General features: G+C 49.0%; 1 protein-coding gene across 1 annotated transcript in view; it reads right to left on the minus strand.

Moving 5' to 3' along the window:
- The window catches only part of LOC144782866 (HHIP-like protein 1), a 298,970-nt gene that overhangs the window by 80,851 nt on the left and 195,640 nt on the right, over nucleotides 1-22,479 (minus strand). The window contains exons 4-5 of the mRNA XM_078662124.1: nucleotides 10,573-10,901; nucleotides 8,586-8,712 (exon numbers count right to left, since the gene is read on the minus strand). Coding sequence (XP_078518250.1) covers nucleotides 8,586-8,712; nucleotides 10,573-10,901 — 456 coding nt within the window. The remainder of the gene's footprint in view (nucleotides 1-8,585; nucleotides 8,713-10,572; nucleotides 10,902-22,479) is intronic.

Genomic DNA, 22,479 nt, shown 5'->3' on the forward strand with positions numbered 1-22,479 from the left:
AAGACAAAGAGACCTCAAAGAGAAGAAACTCACGTTCGAGCATGAGCGTGGCTTAAAGGAACTCGAAATCAAAGCCAAAACGAGCGAGGCCAGTGCCTCCGGGGGCAAGACCTTGCCCCCTCCTGTGGACACGAAGGTGCACATACCCAAGGATGTCGTCAAAGAGTACTATAAGCACGACGACATCCAACAGTGGTTCAAGGCCTATGAAGTAGCCATGACCGCCCATCGAGTACCCCTCAAGGACTGGGGCGCCGGCCTATGGGGGAAGTTCGTCAACGAAGGGAGGGACGCCCTGCTAGAGCTTCCCGATGCCGAGATGACCTCATACGAACACATGAAAACCGCCCTCCTCACTCGCTACGGACTCACCCCCGAAATGTACGGCAGCGATTCCGAGACTGTAAAAAAATCCCCGGTACCACATGGGTGGAATACGTGAACTTTTATAGCAGAGCCTTCGAGGGGTGGATCAAAGGCAGTCAGGTCACCACCTACCAGCAGTTGGTCGACCTCATTATATGGGAACATCTTTCCAACAACTGCTTCATCGAACTCCGGCAGCATCTCCTCGACAGCAAACTGACAGAGCCACGAAAACTCGCTGTCGAGGCTGATAGATGGGTGAGCACCCGAGTCCCCCGGAGCCCGATGGGAGACTACGGCCGGGGATCCCCGGGGAACCACCGACCACGACGCGGCGGAGGAGGCCAGAGCAGGGGCCGAGACGCCCCCACGGGGTCCTCCCCTACCTCCACTTCACCAGCCCTGGGCCGAAGGGGGGCCCCTCCAGCACGAACGGGGCCCCGCCCGAACGTTACTTGCCACAGATGCCAGCGGCCGGGTCACTATGCTAATGATCCCCTCTGCCCGATGAACCAACGACCCGGCACCACCGGTCCTCCAAACCGCCAGATAGCGGCCTCCGCCCTGGGTGAAGAAAGAGGCGAGGAAGAGGACGACGACCCCGAGCAGGCCGAGTGGGAGCCCGCCGCTATGTCCTTGGTGTGCCTGGGCGAAAGAGACATGATCCCCCGAGCCCCGATCCCAGGCAACACACAGAAGTACCGCCAATGGGTCACCATTAATGGACACCGGGCCGAAGCCCTCCGCGACACTGGAGCCAGTGTGACGGCGGTCCGCTGTAATTTTGGTGACCCCTGAACAAATCCTACCCAACGTCCTGTGCCCAGTACGGTCGGCGGACAACTCCGAGAGCTTGTGCCAGATGGCACGTATCCCCTTCGAATGGGGAGGGGTGTCCGGCATGCTGAAAGTGACTGTCCGGGACGATGCCCCTGTGGACTGCCTCCTCGGGAATGACCTGGAAAGTTCCCCCTGGGCCCACGTCGAGCAGAGAGAGCATCTGGGGATGCTAGGCCTACCCGAGTGGGTATGTGCGACCACTCGATCCATGACCGCCCGGGCCTCCGCCCCGAACGGCGACACCCCGCCTGAAGAACCGGAGTGGCCCGCACCTCCGCCGCTCGCCGTCCCCGAAGACGCCGACCCTGAACCCGGGCCCCAGGGGCCCAACCCTGAAGACCTCACCGAGCTCGACCACCTTCCCGAACTAGCTCAATGGCGCCAAGAAGGTGGCCCCACCCGCGAGCCGTTCCGGCAGGAACAGAGAACCTGTCCCTCTCTCGAGGGAATCCGACAACAAGCCGCCACTCAAGCCGCCGGAGACCCCTCGGGGTACCACTGGGTCTATTGGGACCACGACCTCCTCTACAGTGAGCAGAAGATTGCCGAACTGGGAGCCAGCCGGGTACTGGTCGTCCCCCTCCGATTCAGAGACTTCCTCTTGAACCTGGCACATGACGTACCCCTCGCCGGGCACCTGGGGCAGGACATAATCTACAGCCGCCTGGTGACCCATTTTTACTGGCCGAAAATGCGCAACAACGTAAGCAACCACTGCAGAACTTGTCCGACTTGTCAAGCCAGCGGGAAAAGCGGGGGGAAAGTCAAAGCCCCGCTCCAACCTTTTCCCGTGGTAACCACCCCCTTCGAGCGAGTGGGGATCGACATAGTGGGGCCCTTAGACCCCCGCACCTCTCAGGGACACCACTTCATCCTCGTTCTGGTGGACCATGCCACCCGCTATCCCGAAGCCATCCCCCTCCGAACCATCACGGCACCCGTGGTGGGCCGAGCATTAATGGGGATCTTCTCCCGAGTCGGCTTCCCCCGAGAGGTCGTGAGTGATCGGGGCACAAACTTTATATCTAAATATATGCGGTCCCTGTGGCAACAGTGCGGGGTCACATATAAGTTCACCACCCCGTACCACCCCCAAGGAAATGGACTTGTTGAGCGGTTTAACCGAACACTGAAGGGGATGATCAAGTTCCTAGAAGAGCCGCTACGACGTAGATGGGATGTCCTGCTGCCCTGCCTCCTGTTTGCCTATCGAGAGGTGCCCCAGAAGTCCCTGGGGTTCAGCCCCTTCGAACTGTTGTATGGACATCCTGTCCGAGGTCCCCTCAGCCTGGTCAAGGAAGGCTGGGAGACGGCTGTCCGAGATGCACCACCGGATGTCTACCGGTACCTCCTGACCCTCCGCAACCAGACTCGGAAGTTCCGGGAGCTTGCCGAGGCCAACCTTGAGGCCAGTCAGGAGGAGATGAAACGCTGGTATGACCAGAACGCCTCGTCCATCGAGTTCGAGCCGGGCCAGCAGGTCTGGGTCATGTCCCCGGTCGAACCCTGTGCCCTCCAGGACAAATGGACGGGGCCCTTCAAGGTGGTGGAGCGCAAGAGCCCCGTCACTTACTTGGTGGACATGGAGTCCCCCCGGAACCCCCTCCGGGTTCTACACGCCAACCGGCTCAAGCCTCACTTTGCCCGCCCTGAACTGAGCCTGCTGCTAGCTACAGATGACAGAGCGGAAGATGACTCCGAGCCTCTACCAGATCTCCTGAGCACCACCGAGGGGGACGGCTCCATCGAAGGGGTCACGCTCTCCCCTACCCTGACCCCAGAACAGCACCAAGACTGCCGGCGGCTGCTGGGGCAATTTGCAGACCTATTGTCCCTCACTCCCGGGGTCACTCGGTGGTGTGTCCACGATGTAGACACTGGGGACAGCCTGCCTGTATGACACCGGGCTTTTCGAGTTCCCGACCGAGTTCGGGCCTGCATTCAGTCCGAAGTTGCCAAGATGCTAGCTCTGGGAGTAGTCGAACCCTCAAACAGTCCCTGTGCCAGTCCTGTTGTCCTGGTCCCTAAAGCCGCCGCCCCCGGCGCACCCCCGGAGCTCCGGTTCTGTGTCGACTACCGGGGGCTGAATGCCGTCACCAGGACCGACGCCCATCCCATCCCCCGGGCAGATGAACTGATCGATCGCCTGGGGGCCGCCAAGTATCTCAGCACCTTCGACCTCACGGCCGGGTATTGGCAGATCGGCCTCACCCCTGGGGCACAAGAGCGATCTGCCTTCTCGACCCCCGACGGCCACTTCCACTTCAAAGTGATGCCCTTTGGCATGAAATACGCTCCGGCCACCTTCCAGAGACTGGTAAATAGAGTGCTGGCGGGGCTAGAAGAGTTCAGTGCCGCATATCTGGACGATATTGCGGTGTACAGCCTCCACTGGGACGAGCACCTGACACACCTCTGGAAGGTCCTGACGGCCCTCCGACGGGCCGGACTGACAATAAAAGCCAGCAAGTGCCAGATAGGCCAAGGGTCCGTGACCTATCTGGGGCACCCAGTAGGGAGCGGCCAGGTGGCTCCCCTCCAGCCAAAGATTGACGCCATCCGGGCCTGGGAGCCCCCGGCCACCCAAACAGCAGTCCGAGCCTTCCTGGGGCTCACTGGATATTATCGGCGCTTCATCAAGGACTATGGGAGCATTGTGGGGCCCCTCACAGAACTGACCTCCAAACGACTACCACAGAAGGTGCACTGGACCCCCGAGTGCCAAGCAGCCTTCGAGACACTGAAGACTGCCATGTGCACCGCCCCTGTGCTCCAGGCCCCCGACTACAGCCGAGAGTTTGTGGTCCAAACCGACGCCTCGGAGCACGGCATTGGGGCGGTCCTATCACAAGTAAACCCTGAGGGAGTCGACCTTCCCGTGGCCTTCATCAGTCGGCGCCTGCTGGCTAGAGAACAACGATGGAGCACCATCGAGAGGGAAGCCTTCGCCGTCGTGTGGGCCCTAAAGAAACTCCGGCCCTACCTCTTCGGTACCCACTTCCGGGTACAGACCGACCACCGGCCCCTGCGGTGGCTGATGCAGATGCGGGGCGAGAACCCAAAGCTGCTATGATGGTCCATCTCCCTTCAAGGGATGGACTTCACTGTGAAGCACCGCCCTGGCAATGACCACGCCAATGCTGATGGCCTGTCCCGGTTTTTCCGCCTCGGCGAGGAGAACCCCCAAGAAGATGGGTGACTCTCCCCTGCCTTCAGCTGGAGGGGACGTGTGTTGGACCCGGCCTCATGGCGTGGTCCTACCCCTCCCGCATGGAAGACCCAGGATGCCATCGGCCCGCCATCGAGCCACGGTCGCCCCCTTGGCACGACCCTACACGAACTACCGATGAGAGCAACCACCCTGGCAACCCACGGCTCTCCCCCCTGGAACCCGGCGAACCCTGCACGCCCCAACCCTGCCGGTCCGGCTACCCCTCCGGACCACCTCTACAGGCCCGACTCCATCTTGGGCCCATCACGTTACGAGCACGAGGCCTCGCCCGACTCCATCTTGGGCCCATCACGTCCCGAGCACGTGGCCTCGGCCCCGGCCAAAGCCCCAGCGAAGCTCCGACATCGAGGCACCGAGATCCCTCCGGGTGGTAGAGTGGCCACTCAACGGATCCAAGAGGAGGGGAGTTTCGATGGCCCTCCAGCCTTCCTCGGACGCCTGGTATCGATCACCCCCGGCCTCCCTGGGCGCTGGCTCCACCCCCCTGCTGGGTGTCTGGACACGACCATCCCGGCCCCTCTGACCCCCAGGCGCGAGGGTCCGGACATCAAAGGACTCCAGTCCTATATCTGGGCCAGCCCTGGAGTAGGACGGCAGTTGTATCCTGGAGTCAAGAGCCCTGCTGACGCTGTCGCGGCTGACCCCGAGTAGAACTCATTGCCCTGAAGCTTGAAACTATCTTTGGAGCCTGCTGGCGCTGCCGCGGTCCATCTTCGCTGAACCATCTTTGGAGCCTGCTGGCGCTGCCGCGGTCCATCTTCGCTGAACCATCTTTGGAGCCTGCTGGCGCTGCCGCGGTCCATCTTCGCTGAACCATCTTTGGAGCCTGCTGGCGCTGCCGCGGCCCATCCTCGCCGAAACCACCTCGAGGCCTGCTGGCGCTGCCGCGGCCCCCTCTCCGTTAAAGACCACCTGTCGAGTCCTGCTGGCGCTGCCGCGGCTCGACCTCTCGGAACCCCCCGGCTCGAGGATTGAGAGCTGTGCGCAGGGTATCCCTTCCTTCACCAGCACTGAGACTGTCCCGCTACCCTGTCCCTATTTTACGAGACTTTTCAGATCCCTCGATCTGCCTGTAAATATCGCTGAAGACAAAAACCTTTATTCCTGATAAAGCCTAAGAACTTATCCTCTTGTGTGGTGTCCATTTGTAGTGGTGTGGTTACTCTGCTGTACGATCCTAGGAGAGGACCCTCACCCAGGAGGCCTCTCGATAACGCTCGGCTACTTCTAGACGGAGGGGTGGACCTAGGGGCAGTCAGTCAGACATCTTCTGCCTCCCCCGGGATCGCCTTTCTAACAGAAGGAAATAGGAATCAAAGGAATAGGTCCAAGCTTACTCACCTCGTATCTGACTTCTAGGGAACAGAGGTTGTGCTGGGGTAACCTGACATCGGAGGCGTTCTCTCTTTCCCCTGTGGAGTCCAGCAAGGATCAACTTTATCACTAACCCTGTTCAACATTTTCGTCACTCCACTGGCTAGACTGATCAAAGCACACGGTTTCTTGTTGATCTCATATGCCGATGACACTCAGATAGTAATATCTATATCCCTGAGTGTAGAAACAGTGCAGGGAGGTTTCAAAACAGTCTGAAACACATTATTGAGTGGATGCACTTGAATTTGCTCAAACCAAACACCGATAACACAGAGGTTGTGGAGTTCAGAAAGAGTCCATCAATCTGAAATCAGTTGTGGTAGCCAGTGGAGGCTGGGCAGTGTCCTTAACCGACTGGGAAGACTAGGAACCTAGGAGTCTTGTTTGACAATCAGTTGAATTTTTTAGGCCCATGCAATCTCTTGACTACCTCGTGTTTTTTCCTCTTAAAGGTCCTGCGTACAATTCTTCCATTCATTCCCCAAGACCTTCGCAAAGCTGTGGTAGTAGCACTGATTCTCTCGAGAATCAATTACTGCAATGTGCTTTTTCTAGGAATTGACATACGCCAATTACTAAAACTACAATCTCTGCAGAATGCCACAGCTCGGGTGCTACTCAACATCCCGAAATACCATCCCATCTCCAAAAGTATAAGGAGCTTAATTAGCTTACACTCCAGAAACGCATCGAATATAAAACACTGAGCCTGGTGCACACAGCACTGTATGGAGGTGGTTCATTGGACCTACAGCAACTTTTTCGTTGGCACATCCTGTGCCAAGACCACAGATCAGCCAATAAAGGACTAGTCCAGGTCCCAAAAATCCAAAGAGCTCGGTGGGGGGCAAAACCCCTCTCTTATGGGGCAGCTAAACTCTGGAATTCGTTGAGGGTCGCAATCAGGCTACAATTAAACAGACCCCTGTTCAGGAGAATGCTTACAAACTGGTTGTTTCCAACTAAGCAAACTTAAACATGATCACTCTGCAACAGGTTCCATTACTCATTACAGCTCAGCGCTAAGAAGCCTCGGCATTCGTTGCACTCTATGAATGCTTTATTTACTTCCTTACTTCAATTCTGTTGATAACACAATTCCTCTGTTATTTCTGTGGGAGTCTCATTAGTTTTCAGAGAATGAGCACAGTGTTTCTACATGTTTAAAAGTCAGCAATGACTGCTCACCCCTTGATAATTGATAGTTACATGAGGGTGCTGCTTTACAGTTTCGGGCCCACCTTAAGTGACAAATTCAAATTTATGCTGAAAACATGCATGTATCCACATGCCATTGGAGGCATGGTTTAACATCATGTTCAGATCACTCTCAGATGAGGTGGCCCAGCTAAGACATTTGCATGCCGGTGCCGTCTAAAGACCAACAGGGTGGCACTAAGTCCCTAAGAACATGTACTTATAGATCATTAGAACTGTCCTGGAGCTTTAATTAATTTGCTGACCAGGCTGGCACATCTTTATATGGCCTTTGCCTTCCAAACTTTTAGATTGATAACTGGAGCTTTGCTGTTCTCATCTGTCATCTTTCTGTTGTAACTTACTATGCTTAATTCAGAAAAAGCTCTGAAGATGTGCATCTTTGCTAGATGGGATTGATCCTGCTGGACTTTCACTCCTTTACTGCAGACACTGAAGGTATTTTTCTGTCCAAACATTGTGTACCATTTCTAGAGGTGAAGAGCCATGAGCATGTAGAAATACAATGGCCATGTGGGCATGGCAATTCTCCTTTGACCCATGTGGTATTCTTTGAAGGGTATGAGATCCAGGGCTTGTAATTTTTCCAGTAATGTAGTGCACATTCACAAACAACAGCTAAATGCATAATATCTCTCCTGAATAATGCCAAACCCTCCTCCAGATGAGGTCTGAGAGATGCAGTGCCCTCCTTCGTGTAAAGGCTGAAGTGGGGCCTCTTCAGAATTATAGGGAGAGCGCCTACCGGTTAGAGCTGAAGTAGTAACATGGGATCCTACAGCAGAGAGCTAGACTATGTTGCTCTCATTTGAGAATGGATATCAAGCATGCACTGATTAGCAGCTTATGTCACAGAAGTACAGTTAGGATGATTATGCTCCCCAAGACACTAGACCTGAATTGTAAGCCAGGAGGTGTGAGTGCTGGGTGTTAGACACTTTTTGTGTCCTCAGTCAATGGCAGACAGTGGGACAGGCGACTTGGACTCTCCTGCAGATTACAGAAAGACAGTCTATCGTGATCTTTTCTGGTTACGTGAATTGGTTGTGGTTATCATTTACTAAAGAGTTGTTTCACTAATACTGTGGTTTTGAACACTTTTGTTATATATTATGATGGATGGAGCTAGATTCAGATATGGATAGATATGGTGACTTCCTAATATCAACCTGCACTCATATCAACTCCACAATACCGGTTACCATTAAGCAGTCAAGGCAAGTATGTGATTGTTAGAATAGTAAACATATACTACCGGAGTATGTGTACCTTGATGATATAGTATTGGTTGATATTAGAGATACATTGAGGAGTCTGTATGGGTGCAGGCTTATATTATGGACCTTGATATTGTGACATACAACCTGGCTGGAAGCAGTATCAGATCCTGGACAAATTTCCATTACACATTCATGACATACAAAGGATGCCAACATTAATTGTGTTATTGTGCATTAGTTAATGCACAGCCAGCCCATAACACTAATTAACAGTGGCTAGATAGGAAGCAACTAAACAACATAATCACAGGAGAAAATGCAACGTTCCATACCCACTCATGAAGTCTCCGAAAATGTAGAGTCCATTCAGGTTAGGCATCTGACAGCCCCTGTAGATGTATCCTCCTGTCACGGACTTCCCCAGCTTGTGGGGGTAGGCAAAGATTGGGAGGATGTCATCTGGAACAAAAATCACAGCACTTTAATTCTTTGAGGGGAGACCAAAGTACTGTTCCCTTCACTGTTCCCTTCACGGTGGACAGAGCATCATGTGGAATTGTATTTAGTGGGCTTTGGTTCTCGTGTGTAATAGACAGTGGGTGATTTGGGTTTTGCTGTTCGGATGGGCACCTGGCTAAGGTGAGGAGCATCATCCTACTGCTCTCAGAACAGGGAAAAGAAAAAAAAATGATAATAACATCGGTATTACCATTTTATTTTTTGTAGCTACGGGGCTTGATTAGGGCGTGGCAGGGCTGGAGGCACAGAGAGGAGGAGTGGTTTGTGCACAATGAGTGTGCAAGGCGGTTTGGCCAGCCGTATTGGGCTGACCAAACAGTCATGCGCACTTTGCATGTTCTCCACCCGGCTGTAATACACAACCTGGGTGGAGAACATGCACAGCCTCCCAGTCCCCATCTGAGCACCAAACCACAGCGCTCAGACCAGCAACAACACTACATTGCAGTGTTGCGATTGGCTTAGGGGAGCCTGTGTGCTTCCTACTTCAGGGACTCACCAGGACGAGAAGCAACGATGGAGGAGAGATGGCGGTTGTGAGGAGGTACGTGTTTTTTTAAAATTTTGTTCCCCCTCAGCCCTGTCACCCCCCTTCTCTGCCAGCCACCACTGCTTCTACTAGACTAATGATTCAGCAAGTCAATTGGATGCATGGCGAGAGATATAGGAATAACTGGAAGAATTGGGGGCAGAAACACACTGGCTGTGATGTGGAGAGGACAAGGGAAGTGGACACAAGACGATGAGCTGGCAAGGCAGGGGAGGCGGAGTCAGAGCACAGAGATCAAAAAGGGTTGCATCTTGTTGAGGACTTGCAATTTTAGATTTAGTGCAGTGAAATCTTTCTGTAACTAACTTTAAAATGTTTAACTTTGCCTTGAGGCTCCCACTGCTATTCTACATTAATTAAGATTCTTAGAAGTACTATGACCATCATTTTCAAAGGTGTTAAAGTATGCAAACGGTAGCCTCTTCCAACAGCAGTGAAGACAACCTTTGCTCCCTCTGCGCAGTGCACTGCTGGTTAAATCACAGTTTTCCTCACGGACACAACAATAGATAACCTTTATCCCTATCCGCACTGATGATCTCACAGATGGCGTACTCAACCCCACGGCAGACAACCATTACCACTAAAGTCCTTCAGCACAGTGCACTGCTCATGAAATCAAGGTGACCTTACTGGCACCACTGAAGACAACCTTAACCCTCTTCAATGCAGTGTACTGATCATGTAATCACAGATAGTCTCACTGACACTAATGAAGACAACCTTAACCCCAACCCGTGCAGTGAAATCGCAGATAGCTTTAAGGACACCAAAAAACACAAACTTAACCCGCTTCAGCACTGTCCACTGCTCATTAAATCAAATATAGGCTCACTGGCTACACTGAAGAAAACCTGTGTCCCCTTATATGCAGTGACATATGGCATCAGTGGAGCCACTGAAGACGTTTTCCCTTTCCACGCAGTGCAAGGCACATGTAATCCCTGGTGACCTCACTAACTCCACCGACGACAAACTGTACCCACTTTTATGTAGTGCCTTTATCACTGACAACATCAAAGATGTCACATACGACATTGTCAATGATGTCATTGATGGCCATAAAGTCTACCGTACAAAATACTTTGAGGAAGGCAAGGGCAGATGTCTAAAACTTTTGGTCATTTGACATTCCTGCAAAAGTGGGTTTATTATTATATTTTCCTTGACATGCTTGTCTATTACCTTCTACGAAGAGACATACAAGCTTCTTTTCAATACAGAAAGTACACCTTGGAGGAGAGGCTTACTGAGTGAGGAGTTGTGGCAGAGTGTCTTGTCGTAGCAGGAGAAGCCCTCCTTTGCCCTCCAACCGTAGTTGCCTCCTTTTTGGATGATGTCCACCTCCTCGTACTTATTTTGCCCCACGTCCCCGCACAGAATACGGCCCCTCCCTGACAAGCTGGTGGCGTCTCCACGGTCAACAGAGCAGCGCCACATGTTCCTGACACCATAGGCGAAGACTTCCGGCCGAGCTCTGTTGTCTCTGAGGAAGGGGTTGTCAGCTGGGATCCGGTAAGGCGGACCCACGTCATTGCCATTGACGTTGATACGCAGGACTTTCCCCAGTAAGGATGATCTGGAAGAAAAGTTTAGAGAAATGAATAGAGGTCAGGATGCATTGACTGTCATTATCAGCATGTTTGCTATCAAAGGAACCGAATCATAGGAATAAGAAGTACTTAATTTGTAAAAGAATAAGTGCCAGACATAAAGTTTGGCTCTGAAGCCCTCGATTGGCTCTATCGAATTTTGGGGTTGCTGAAAACCAAGGCTTCGTAATCTTGATTCCACATCATGCCTCTTTCATCCACCACCAGAGACTCCGTGCCCCTTTATCTCACTCTTACAGGTTCTTTTTCAAGTCTGCTTACTTCCTTTGTCACTGTTTTTCTGTCTTTCTCTTCCTCCTTCTCACCATATTTAGTGTTTTTTCCCACACTTGCTCTGGGTCAAAGTTTGATCAGGAAAAATAAGTGATGGTTAAGAGCAGGAATAAGCATTGGCAAAGCCAATAGGTTTTGTCTATGTAAGATCTGTTGGCTTAGTCAATGTTTTTTGTTGCTATGTTGTACAAAGCGCAGCTGCTTTGTACAGCGTGACTGAAAGTAATACAAATTAAAAAACCCTGTGATGCAGTAAATACTTGCCAAATTATAGCCTCTTTTACTTTCATAGTGTTTAGTATGGTATGGACTTTCATTATATGGGATGATTAGGTATGGTCTGTCCTTGTATGGTGTGGTATGATATGGATGGCTTGCCATTGTATAGTATGGCCTGTGTTTGCATAGTATGATAAGCCATGGCATGTCATTATATAGTATGCTATGGTATGATATTGTATGGCCTGTCATTGTGTGTTGTGGCATGGTATGTCAATGTATGGAATGGCCTGTGTTATAGTATGGTATGGTATTGTATGGTCTGTCATTGTATAGTATAGGAAGGCCTGTCATTGTAAGTTATGGTATGGACTCCCATTGTATAGTATGGTATGACCTGTCATTGTTTTTTAACCCCTTCGCCGGGGCATGAATTTCTCTGTGGTGCGGGGGGTGGGCATGGCACCGCGGTGCTCATGACAGCTCTCGTCCGTCAGAAATCACGGTAGGCGTGTGCTCATGACGGGCGGGAGCCATCAGAACTCCGCCCACTGATTAATACGCCCACACAGGCGGGGAATTAATAGTGCGTGGGAGGAGCAGCAATGTTCTGACGGCTCCCGGCAGGCATGAACACACGCCTACCGTGACTCATGACGGCCGGGAGCCGTCATGAGCACCAAAGATGTTAATCGTTTTCATGATGTTTTATAAGTATAACAACAGATACAGTGGAAAATATTTACCTGCTTGAGAATGCATGTTCATACAGATCTTTGTGATGGATACAAGTAGAAGAGTAGGAAGTAAGCCAATCAAGTAAATAAGTCTTGAATAAGGCTGCAACCAGTGTGTACATTAGTAGATGAAAAGAATGTTGTCAAGACCATATCAATTGGTAAATTGGGGTCTGGTTCACAAACTGGGATGGAAGGGGTTTGAGGAGCGGTATGAGGGAGTTACAGCGGGGTATTTCTGCCAAAAAGTCGGGACTCATGGGCACTGGTTATGTGTTTAAGGTCTCTAATAAAAGAGAGAGGGACCCCAAAACCAAAGGGATAGGGTACCACAAATGACGCTAGTCAGACAAAAATTCCCTTTGGGTGAAATAGCAACAGTACTTAAGTACTCACAAGCATACAGACAACAATTTACATCGAAGCAATGTAGATAAACAGGATACAACCACTCTATGTGAAAACACTCTCAAAGCAATTCAAATTATAAAAACAATTTATTAAAAAACATCACATTAGATAAAAACAGAGATTTGGGAAACATATAGGGACGGTGTAATAATCAATAAAGACAACAACATTCAATAAAAAAGGAGTGTGCAAGAAAATAAGGATAGAAACCATTCATAGAAAGACAAATTTAGTTTCCCCCTTCATGTATATTCCTAGATTCACTCCTTAGGCGTCGACGCGTTTCGGCGGTGTGAGGGAGTTACAGCGGGGTATTTCTGCCAAAAAGTCGGGACTCATGGGCACTGGTTATGTGTTTAAGGTCTACTGGTGAAGATGGAAGAGTGGAATGTGCTGGGGGAAGGTGAAGATGTTAGAGCATTGTTGAAGCAGCAGCAAATACCGGAATAGTCCGGATCTGTTATGGGGGAGTTCATAAACACCAGTGAATTGCATAAACTGAGAGAGGAGGGTAGCTCCGTAAGAGGAAATGGGTCACTTACAGAGGTTACGCTCCTCTTCGTATCGAAGGGCATCTTCTTCAGTCGTACCCTACTTACAGACTGCCCCATACCAAGTAGATAGTGAGGGAGTTGTAAGTGGAGCGCCAGTGCAGGGTGAGTGTGCGTTTGGCGAGGAGGAGTGCCAGGGAGGCGAAGCGAGTGGATATTTTGTGTTGCTTGCAGTGGCTTCAAAATGTCAAGTGAGCATGCTTCCAAGGTGTGAATGTCTGAGTTCTGCAACCTAATTCAGTACAGCATGTACCTTTTCCCAGAAATTATAGCGGGCAGGGCATCACTAAAGCATACGTGCCAGGTCTGCATCCAGAAGCTGGCCGGCATCTTTAGAAAGACGCCGGCTGGCGTCATGGGCATCGTCCAGATTCCCGAGAAGAACCGAAATAGGCATGAGAGGCGGGCGTCCTACTTTGACGAAGTAAGGTTTTATTTACAGATTGCCATACCGAACAACCACGCCAGTTGTTTAACAAGCCTGAATTTCAGGCTCAACTGCATATAGAGCCATACTCATCACTCGCATTACGCAATGCTGATTTCACTCTCTCTTTACTCCGCCAGTGTGTGACTACAGGCGTTCGCCCCTTCCGGGTTCTGCTTAAAGCTACATTAAACACGTAGCTAGTGTAACTATGCTCCTTTTTGTGACAGTTTTTTACGTGACATGCAATAAACGTACTGTTAGTAGCACAATATGCACTTCCTACATTCATGGGGAAACACGTGTGGCACTTTTACAGTGTCATAGCGGATTGTCCATTTCTGGTCTGTAAACTGAATCATAATAGCATGCAAGAAATGCACCTCTACAGATAGCCTACCCGTTCAGTAGTGTATGCACAGCATGATGGTTGAGCACAGTAGACCAGCATGTGTTGCACTATTGCTGGTCATACGGTTGGCATTTACGAATTGATCGACTCACAAAGTGCTAGATCGCAATAGACACTGATTAGTCAAAGAAGGTGGCACAAACAAACGGAATAAAAGATTGCATTTTATGCTATATGTCTTTTATTTTCTCTTTTTCTTCTTTTGCCATACAGGTTTTTACATTTTGCCAGTGGGGATGAGAATGGTGGAATGGGTGGCCTCTGCATGCAACGCCTACTACTTGTTGCATGCAGAGGCCACCCATTCCACCTTGCTCATTGAGGCAGTACCATGGTTCTCTGAATTGTAATTACAGAAGTGCTCCTAATGGTACATTAGTTGCATCCCCACACGCACACTATTGACTCCTCTATCCGAAAATGAGGATTCCACGCTGTTTTTCAAAGTTGATAGAACTTTTCGCTTTATTTTTATTTGAGTTTCTCCCCCAAAAATATTTTTCATTTATTCAATGTTTAAGTTGCTCAGACATCATTACTGAAGCATACTCCTACTCCAATGCATTTCGGGCATAAGGACCGCCCTTCTTCAGGGAGAAGTACTGAAAAATAAATAATGAAACAAACTATAATCTAATACAGTAAACTCTTGGATTATAACATATGTATCCGTGTACTCTTGTGTGGTGATAAGTACTCATGTCAAGTGAGGCCAAACCTCTGTGCTCAATACATAGACATTATGTGATGCTCAGTAGTACCTTATAAGCAGTGGTATATACCAAAACCAAACAAGGAAAATGATCAAGGGATGTTCGTAAAACCACTTACATGACATCGACTGACGAGTTCTGAGCAATCTGTGCAAAACAATACAAATATCAAACATCAAACCTCGCATTTACGCCTCGCTATGGGCTCAATGTCGGTAATATCTCACGTTCTAGTAAACTAACCTGTTCACGCCTTAATCTAGTCCTTCTTAGCCGCAAATCTGGCAATTCGCTTCTTATGAACGGCACGCCAAAACGCGTTTCCGTGTTTGTATTATATGCATTGTGATTAGTCGGGATCATGGTCATGTGACCAACTACGTCATCATTGGCATAAAAGAAAGACTATCCGATATGAAGCCATAAACGACAACATTCGATGTAAATAACAGCATAAAGTCTCCAAATTAATAATGAGCATCAACAATAGAAAGACTTGTGTACTCCATATATGAGTTAAAGTATTTAGACTCCATATATGAGTTGAAAAGTATAAAAATGTAAAGAATGTGAAGAAAAGGGGAATTAGGGGTAAGAACCCTGCTGCTGGTGCATGTAGTGGTATACAATGTCTACATGAGCCCCCTCGCGGCCATCGCACGCCAGCACAACCTCAACATCATCTCTTACGCCGACGACACCCAGCTGATCCTCTCCCTCACCAACGACCCCGCCACCACCAGAGCCAGCCTACACGAAGGGATGAAAGACGTAGCCGAGTGGATGAAGACCAGCCACCTGAAACTGAACTCAGACAAGACGGAAGTCCTCATCCTGGGATCTTCGCCCTCCGCCTGGGACGACTCCTGGTGGCCCCCCGCCCTGGGCAGCGCACCCAAACCAACAGACCACGCACGCAACCTGTGCTTCATCCTGGACTCCTCCCTCTCCATGACCAGACAAGCCAACGCCGTCTCCTCGTCATGCTTCAACATCCTGCGCATGCTACGTAAGATCTTCCGGTGGATCCCCACCGAGACCAGGAAGATGGTCACCCAGGCCCTCGTCACGAGCCGACTGGACTACGGCAACTCCCTCTACGCCGGAACCACTGCCAGACTCCAGAAGAGACTCCTGCGAATCCAGAACGCCTCTGCAAGACTCATCCTGGACATCCCCCGACACAGCCACATCTCCAGACACCTGAGAGACCTGCACTGGCTCCCGGTCAACAAGAGAATCACGTTCGACTCCTCACCCACGCACACAAAGCCCTACACAACCAAGGACCAAGATACCTCAACAGCCGCCTCAACTTCTACACTCCCACACGCCAGCTTCGATCTACCAACCACGCCCTCGCCGCCGTCCCCCGCATCCGAAGAGCCACCACAGGAGGAAGATCCTTCTCCTACCTCGCCGCCAAGACGTGGAACTCCCTCCCGACCCACCTCCGCCTGACTCAAGACCACCTCGCCTTCAGGAAGCAGCTCAAGACCTGGCTGTTCGAGCAGTAGCGGACCCCCCTCTCTCCAAGCGCCTTGAGACCCTCCGGGTGAGTAGTGCGCTATATAAATGCTATGATTGATTGATTGATTGATTGATTGATTGATTGTGTGCTATAACAGACGATTTTCGGATAGAGGAGTCAATAGTGTGCGTGTGGGGATGCAACTAATGTACCATTAGGAGCACTTCTGTAATGCATATATCAACGTCCATGGACGGAGGACGCCACCCAGACAGCACCTGGAACAAATAAATTAACAATAACAACACATTTAGGAAACTCAAGGCTGCGCACCTGCCTCATCTCATCTCTGAAATGTAATGCTGCAAATGGGTGCACTGCTTCTCCCGGGAGCCGGAAGTCTAGGCAAGGTATGAAATGTCATTGTATATAATGGCCCAGTATTGTATGGTATGGTATGGCATGGCATTGAAAATTTGGAGGACAAACTATGAGTCAGGGCCAAGGGAAGACTATAAAGCCTCTTTAGCTATTTATAAAAAACTTATAGTGACAGAAAAAAGCAGCTACTATACGCATAAAATCAATGAGGCCAGAAACTCCTGCAAGGAGCTATTTGCCACAGTTAAAAAGCTGACAAAATTAGGCAGCAATGATACATTAGATATTAGCCCCGAGTTTTGTAATACGTTGGGAGACTTCTTTGTTAATAAAGTCGCCGCAGTGTATGACTCCTTCAAAAAAATGGATATAATTGTAGGGGCTCAGCCTCCTTCAAATATGACCAGTGCAATTGGGGAAGACCTGACTATTTCTGAGACAGCTCTCCCCATCGCACAGCAGAGCACGCGATTCCTGTTTCAGGCACCGTCTGAGGAGCAGATTCTGCAGACGGTAATGACCACCAAATCAGGCTGCCCGTTGGACCCATGTCCGCCTAAGGTGATGCAGCTTTTTCCCGAGCTACTGAGCAAACAGCTGGAAAACTGTTTAGGCACATCATTTTATCAGGAGTTTTCCCTGAAGCATGGAAATCTACATCAGTAATGCCACTCCTAAAAAAAATAAACCTAGACCCGGAGGACCCTGGCAATTTTAGACCCATAGCAAGGATTCCCTTTGCGGCGAAGGTGTTGGAAAAACTTTTGAACAAACAACTTGCCCAGTACCTCTCAGATGGAAACATACTAGACCACTCTCAGTTCGGGTTTCGAGAGGGACATGGGACCGAAACGGCACTGCTAACGGCAGTGGAAGAGCTCAGGAGCATACTCGACGCCGGAGGGAAGGCCGCCTTGGTTCTTTTAGACCTCTCGGCGGCCTTCGACACGGTCAACCACGAGACACTCCTGAATCGTCTGGCCGGAGTAGGAGTTCAGGGCTCAGCACGCACACTGCTAGCCTCATACCTGAGCAATAGATCCTTGACAGTAAAGCTGGGAGAAGCACGATCCAAGACTTTCAAATCACCATGTGGGGTGCCACAAGGGTCCTCCCTAAGTCCCACGCTTTTCAATCTTTACGTGGCACCTCTAGCGGCGATCATAAGGGAAAGTGGGTCTGTGGCTGTCTCCTATGCCGACGACACACAAATAGTTGTGTCCATAGCTAGCGATGTTGACCAAACCGCAAAGAAATTCAAGTCCTGTATGTTACAAATCAAGCAGTGGATGCAGAGTAACTGCTTAAAACTGAATGGAGATAAAAGCGAAGTAATGCTGCTTGGATCTGACGCCAATGTATGGACACCAGAATGGTGGCCAGATAGCCTGGGCAATTGCCCTTCTCCAGTTCAGAAGGTAAGGAACCTAGGTGTTACTTTGGATAGTAAGCTTTCCTTCGATGCTCAGGCCTGCAAACTAACATCGGTGGTATGGTATATTCTGAAAATGATAAGGAAGCTCCTACCCTATATCCCGCTGGACACCAGGAAAACGGTTGTAACAGCACTGGCATTATCAAGGCTAGATTACGGAAACACGCTGTATACTGGGGCCCAGGTCCAAATCATGGCTAAACTCCAACGTTTACAGAACGCAGCAGCCAGATTGGTGTTGGACGTCCCCAAGCACGATCCGATAGCCCACAGACTGGAGCACCTCCACTGGCTCCCGATTCCCAAAAGAGTGGTGTTTAAATCACTTTGCCTGGCCTATAAGGCCCTTCATGGCTCTGGCCGTTTGTTCCTTAGAACATGGCTTAAACCCTATGAACCATCCAGAACCCTCAGATCTAGCCAGTCTCAACTGCTCCAGGTCCCAAGGTTTAGACAGGCTAGGTGGGGAGGAAGAAGCTTCATACTACACACCGCCAGGACTTGGAGCCTACTCCCAGTCACTATTAAAAATAGCTCCTCTCTGCTCACCTTCCGGAAGGAAGTAAAATCCTGGCTGTTCAAAGCAAGATAGACCTGAGCAAACTGGACCATGTGTCTCCTGAAACAGATCCAGCGCCAAGACGCCCGCGGGCAATCGCGCGCTTTACAAAAATAAAAATCAATTCGAATCAAATCATTGTATATTATGGTATGGTATTGTATAGTATGGAATGGCCGGTCACTGTATAGTATGGAATGGGATGGGCTGTTGAATTGTATGGTATGCTCTTGTATGGCCTGTCCTTGCATAGTATGATAAGATATGGCAATTCATTAAAGATTGCATGGTATGGTATTGTATGGCCTGTCATGTTGTGATGTGGTATGGTATGCCATTGTATGGTATGGCCTGTGGGGTAGTATGATATTGTATTGTCTGTAATTGTATAGTAGGGGATGCCCTGTCATTGTGTGGTATGGTATGGTCTCCCAGTTTATAGTATGGTATGACCTGTCATTGTATATAATGGTCTGCTATAGAATGGCTTGTCATTGTATATTATGTTATGGTATGGCATTGTATAGTATGGAATGACCTGTCACTGTACGGTTTGGTATGGTACGGCATGTCATTGAATAGTTTGGCATTTTATGGACTTTCATTGTATAGTATGGTATGGCGTTGTAGAGCATGGTATTGCCTGTTATTGTATGGGACAACCTGTCATTATTTAGCATGTTATGGTTTTGTATGGCCTGTCATTGTATGGTATGGTACGGTCCATCATTATATATTATGGTATAGTATGGTCTGTCATTGTGTAGTATGGTAATGTATGATATGGCATGTCATTGAATAGTATGGTATGGTATGGTTTATTATCATAAAGAATGGTAGATATGGTATGGCCTGTCATTGTATAGTATGGTATGGTATGGCTTGTATAGCAGGAGCGACCTGTGCAGGTAAGAGTGGTGGGCAGTGGAGCCAGGTTGGGGGGGATTCGACAGATGACCACAAGGAAAAATTAAATAAATAATGAATTTTCCCTCTTCTTCGCCTATCGAAATCCCCCCCCACCCGGCCCCACCGTGTGACCGCTCTTACCTGCATGGGCAGTGCCTGTTGTATAGTATGGTTTGGTATAGCTGTCATTGTATGGTATGGCATGGCCTGTAATTACATAGTATTATATGGTAATCTTTGTTGCAATGTACACATTAAGCATTGGGAGGTAAACTAGCAAAAAAACGCTTTACATTTTAATGTTATTTTCATGCTAAAATGTTCTATCCAAACTATAACTGTGCAAACATAAAGCAATTTAAACCTCCCTTTTTTCTGCAATGAACATTGTAATCATGCTTTAAGACATCCTATAAATCATGAATCCCATATTAAAAAAGCCCTTTAGTTCAAACTAATGAGTTTGGTGATGCGGTAGCGGGCCTGCCCGCTCCAGCACTGCCAAACCCATGCTTGAACCGCCCACCAGATTACGAGTTTTCTCCTGTCTGGTGGGCAGGTCTTTGGCTTTCAGACGGCAGTGCCTATGAAATAGGTACTGCAATGGGAAAATCAAAATCAGTACCGGCACGGCATGGACTGCTACAGTTCATGCCGTACAGGACCTCGGGTGCATGTACACAGAGGGGCACAACATGTGCCCCCCTGCATGCACCCCATGGCGCAGAGGCACAAGGGGGCCCTGCAGAGCCCCCTTTGTTTTCTCACTGCCACACTTTTCATGGCAGTCGCACCACGGCAAAATCCGTAATTGCACGGCATGGACTGCTACCATTCATGCCGTACAGGTACTGGGGTGCATGCAGTGCCTATGAAATAGGTACCGCAATGAGAACATCAAAATCAGTACCTGCACGGCATGTACTGCTACAGTTCATGCCGTACAGGTACTGGGGTGCATGCACACAGGGGGGCACAATATGTGCCCCCCTGCATGCACCCCATGGCGCAGAGGCACAAGGGGGCCCTGCAGAGCCTCCTATGTTTCCTGACTGCCACACTTTTCATGGAAGTCGCACCACCGCAAAATCCGTAATTGCACGGCATGGACTGCTACCATTCATGCCGTACAGGTACTGGGGTGCATTCAGTGCCTATGAAATAGGTACCGCAATGAGAACATCAAAATCAGTACCTGCTGGGCACCTCCAGATTTCAGACGATCTATATTACCAGTGAAGTTCCACAGGGTTCCATCTTAACCCAGGTCATTCACTGCCAAGTCTTTCAGATTCACCCTGATCTTACCCATTAAGGAACACATCACCAAGTAGACTAAGAGAGCTTGGTATCAGCTCTCTCTACTAAAGAAAGTGAAACCATTCCTCCCAGAAAGCGACATCAGAAATGCTGTTCAAGCGCTCATACTGATATTGTGATAGTTGCAATGCCCTACTCCATGGCCTCCCTGACTCCACACTGGTCCCCGTAAAGGGCATCTGATCTGTGGAAGCAATCTTCGTCAAGGTCACAGATAAATATGACCATTTCAGCCGCATCCAAATGGATACTCTGGTTGCCTTTGCCAACCCATTAATTGTCCATCCGAGCACTCGTTCAATATCACAAAGTCTTTGTGGTTTTCACCAATCCATTTAATATCCAATTCTTCAATTGTATTCCAAATCATACATCCAAAATTCTGCAGAACGCCACTTTATACGCGAAAGGACTAAGATAACGACACGTACACGTGCGGCTGATAGTGATAGGATTTGAATACGAAGAAATTTAAAACAATTCAAGATTATGAGGATGCTACGTGAATAGATACTTACATACAGTTTGGAGTTCGGTGCTGGATACTATCGTTTTGGAGCCCTGAGGAAGTCAATGGTCCTACTGACCAGACGAAACACGTGTTGGCTGCATCGTTTCAAATTTTGGATGTATGATTTGGAATACAATTGAAGAATTGGATATTAAATGGATTGGTGAAAACCACAAAGACTTTGTGATATTGAACGAGTGCTCGGATGGACAATTAACAGTTTGTACCCTTGTGGTTGATCTTTGGGGCTGTGGTAACCATCCCCCTCATCCTTGGAGCACCACATTTACCTCAATTTATAACTTTCTACATGTACCTTAACTGTGCTGAGCGCTCAGATTAACTGTTACCACCAGAATTGTGCCTTTGCCAACCCATACCATTTTTTTAAAATCAGCTGCATCATCTACAAAGCTATCACAACCAGCATTCCTCTCTATCTGGCTGACAAGACATCATGTCTGTGGCTCTCAGCACACCTGCAGCCAGAATGCCATCAAATTAGAGACACACAAGTGCAAAATAAGAAAAAAAGCAAGATAAAAGGTCTTCTCCATCCATACACAGTAGATGCAGGTAAACAGGCACAAAAGTAACAATCACGCACATGCATGACTGTGGAATATTCAAGCAACAAATGAAAGAATACATTGTTTGTGTAACTCCCTTGGTAACAAGCTCCATGCAGAATCATTAAAATAAATCTATACGCTTGTCTAAATGAATGGGATTAGGCTTAACTATGGTGGAAGCATGTTCAACAGGGGAATTTAAGCCTACTAATAGGCAGATCATGAAAAAGACGAAGACAATTGCCGGCACAGTTAGTATTACTCTACATGTTTTTGGTGAAACAGACACAATGGTTTCTTTGGATTCATGCTTTAAAGAGTACAACATTTAAGAAAAGCAAATTCTGTTTTGGTCTTCTACTTGTGGAAATCTGCAAAATGTTGATTAGTTAAAAAAATGAATATATGTTGATTATCTTCAGAAGTTATCCCTGGCCCTACTTCAACTTCTTCTAAAATGACAACCCTACTCTTCCACAGGAGACTGGGCCATAAGGAGTTTCAGTTGAAATAGTATAACCCAACTATTGGAAGTTAGCTGCCTGGCTCATTTTTTTCAAATCTGCTACTAACTTACTTCAAAATGCACTCAAAGGATTGGACCTTAGTTTGATCCAGTATAAAAATGCTACGCAGGTCAAAG

This window comes from Lissotriton helveticus, chromosome 9 (genome assembly GCF_964261635.1).
Source record: "Lissotriton helveticus chromosome 9, aLisHel1.1, whole genome shotgun sequence".
In the NCBI taxonomy this organism is placed as follows: domain Eukaryota; kingdom Metazoa; phylum Chordata; class Amphibia; order Caudata; family Salamandridae; genus Lissotriton; species Lissotriton helveticus.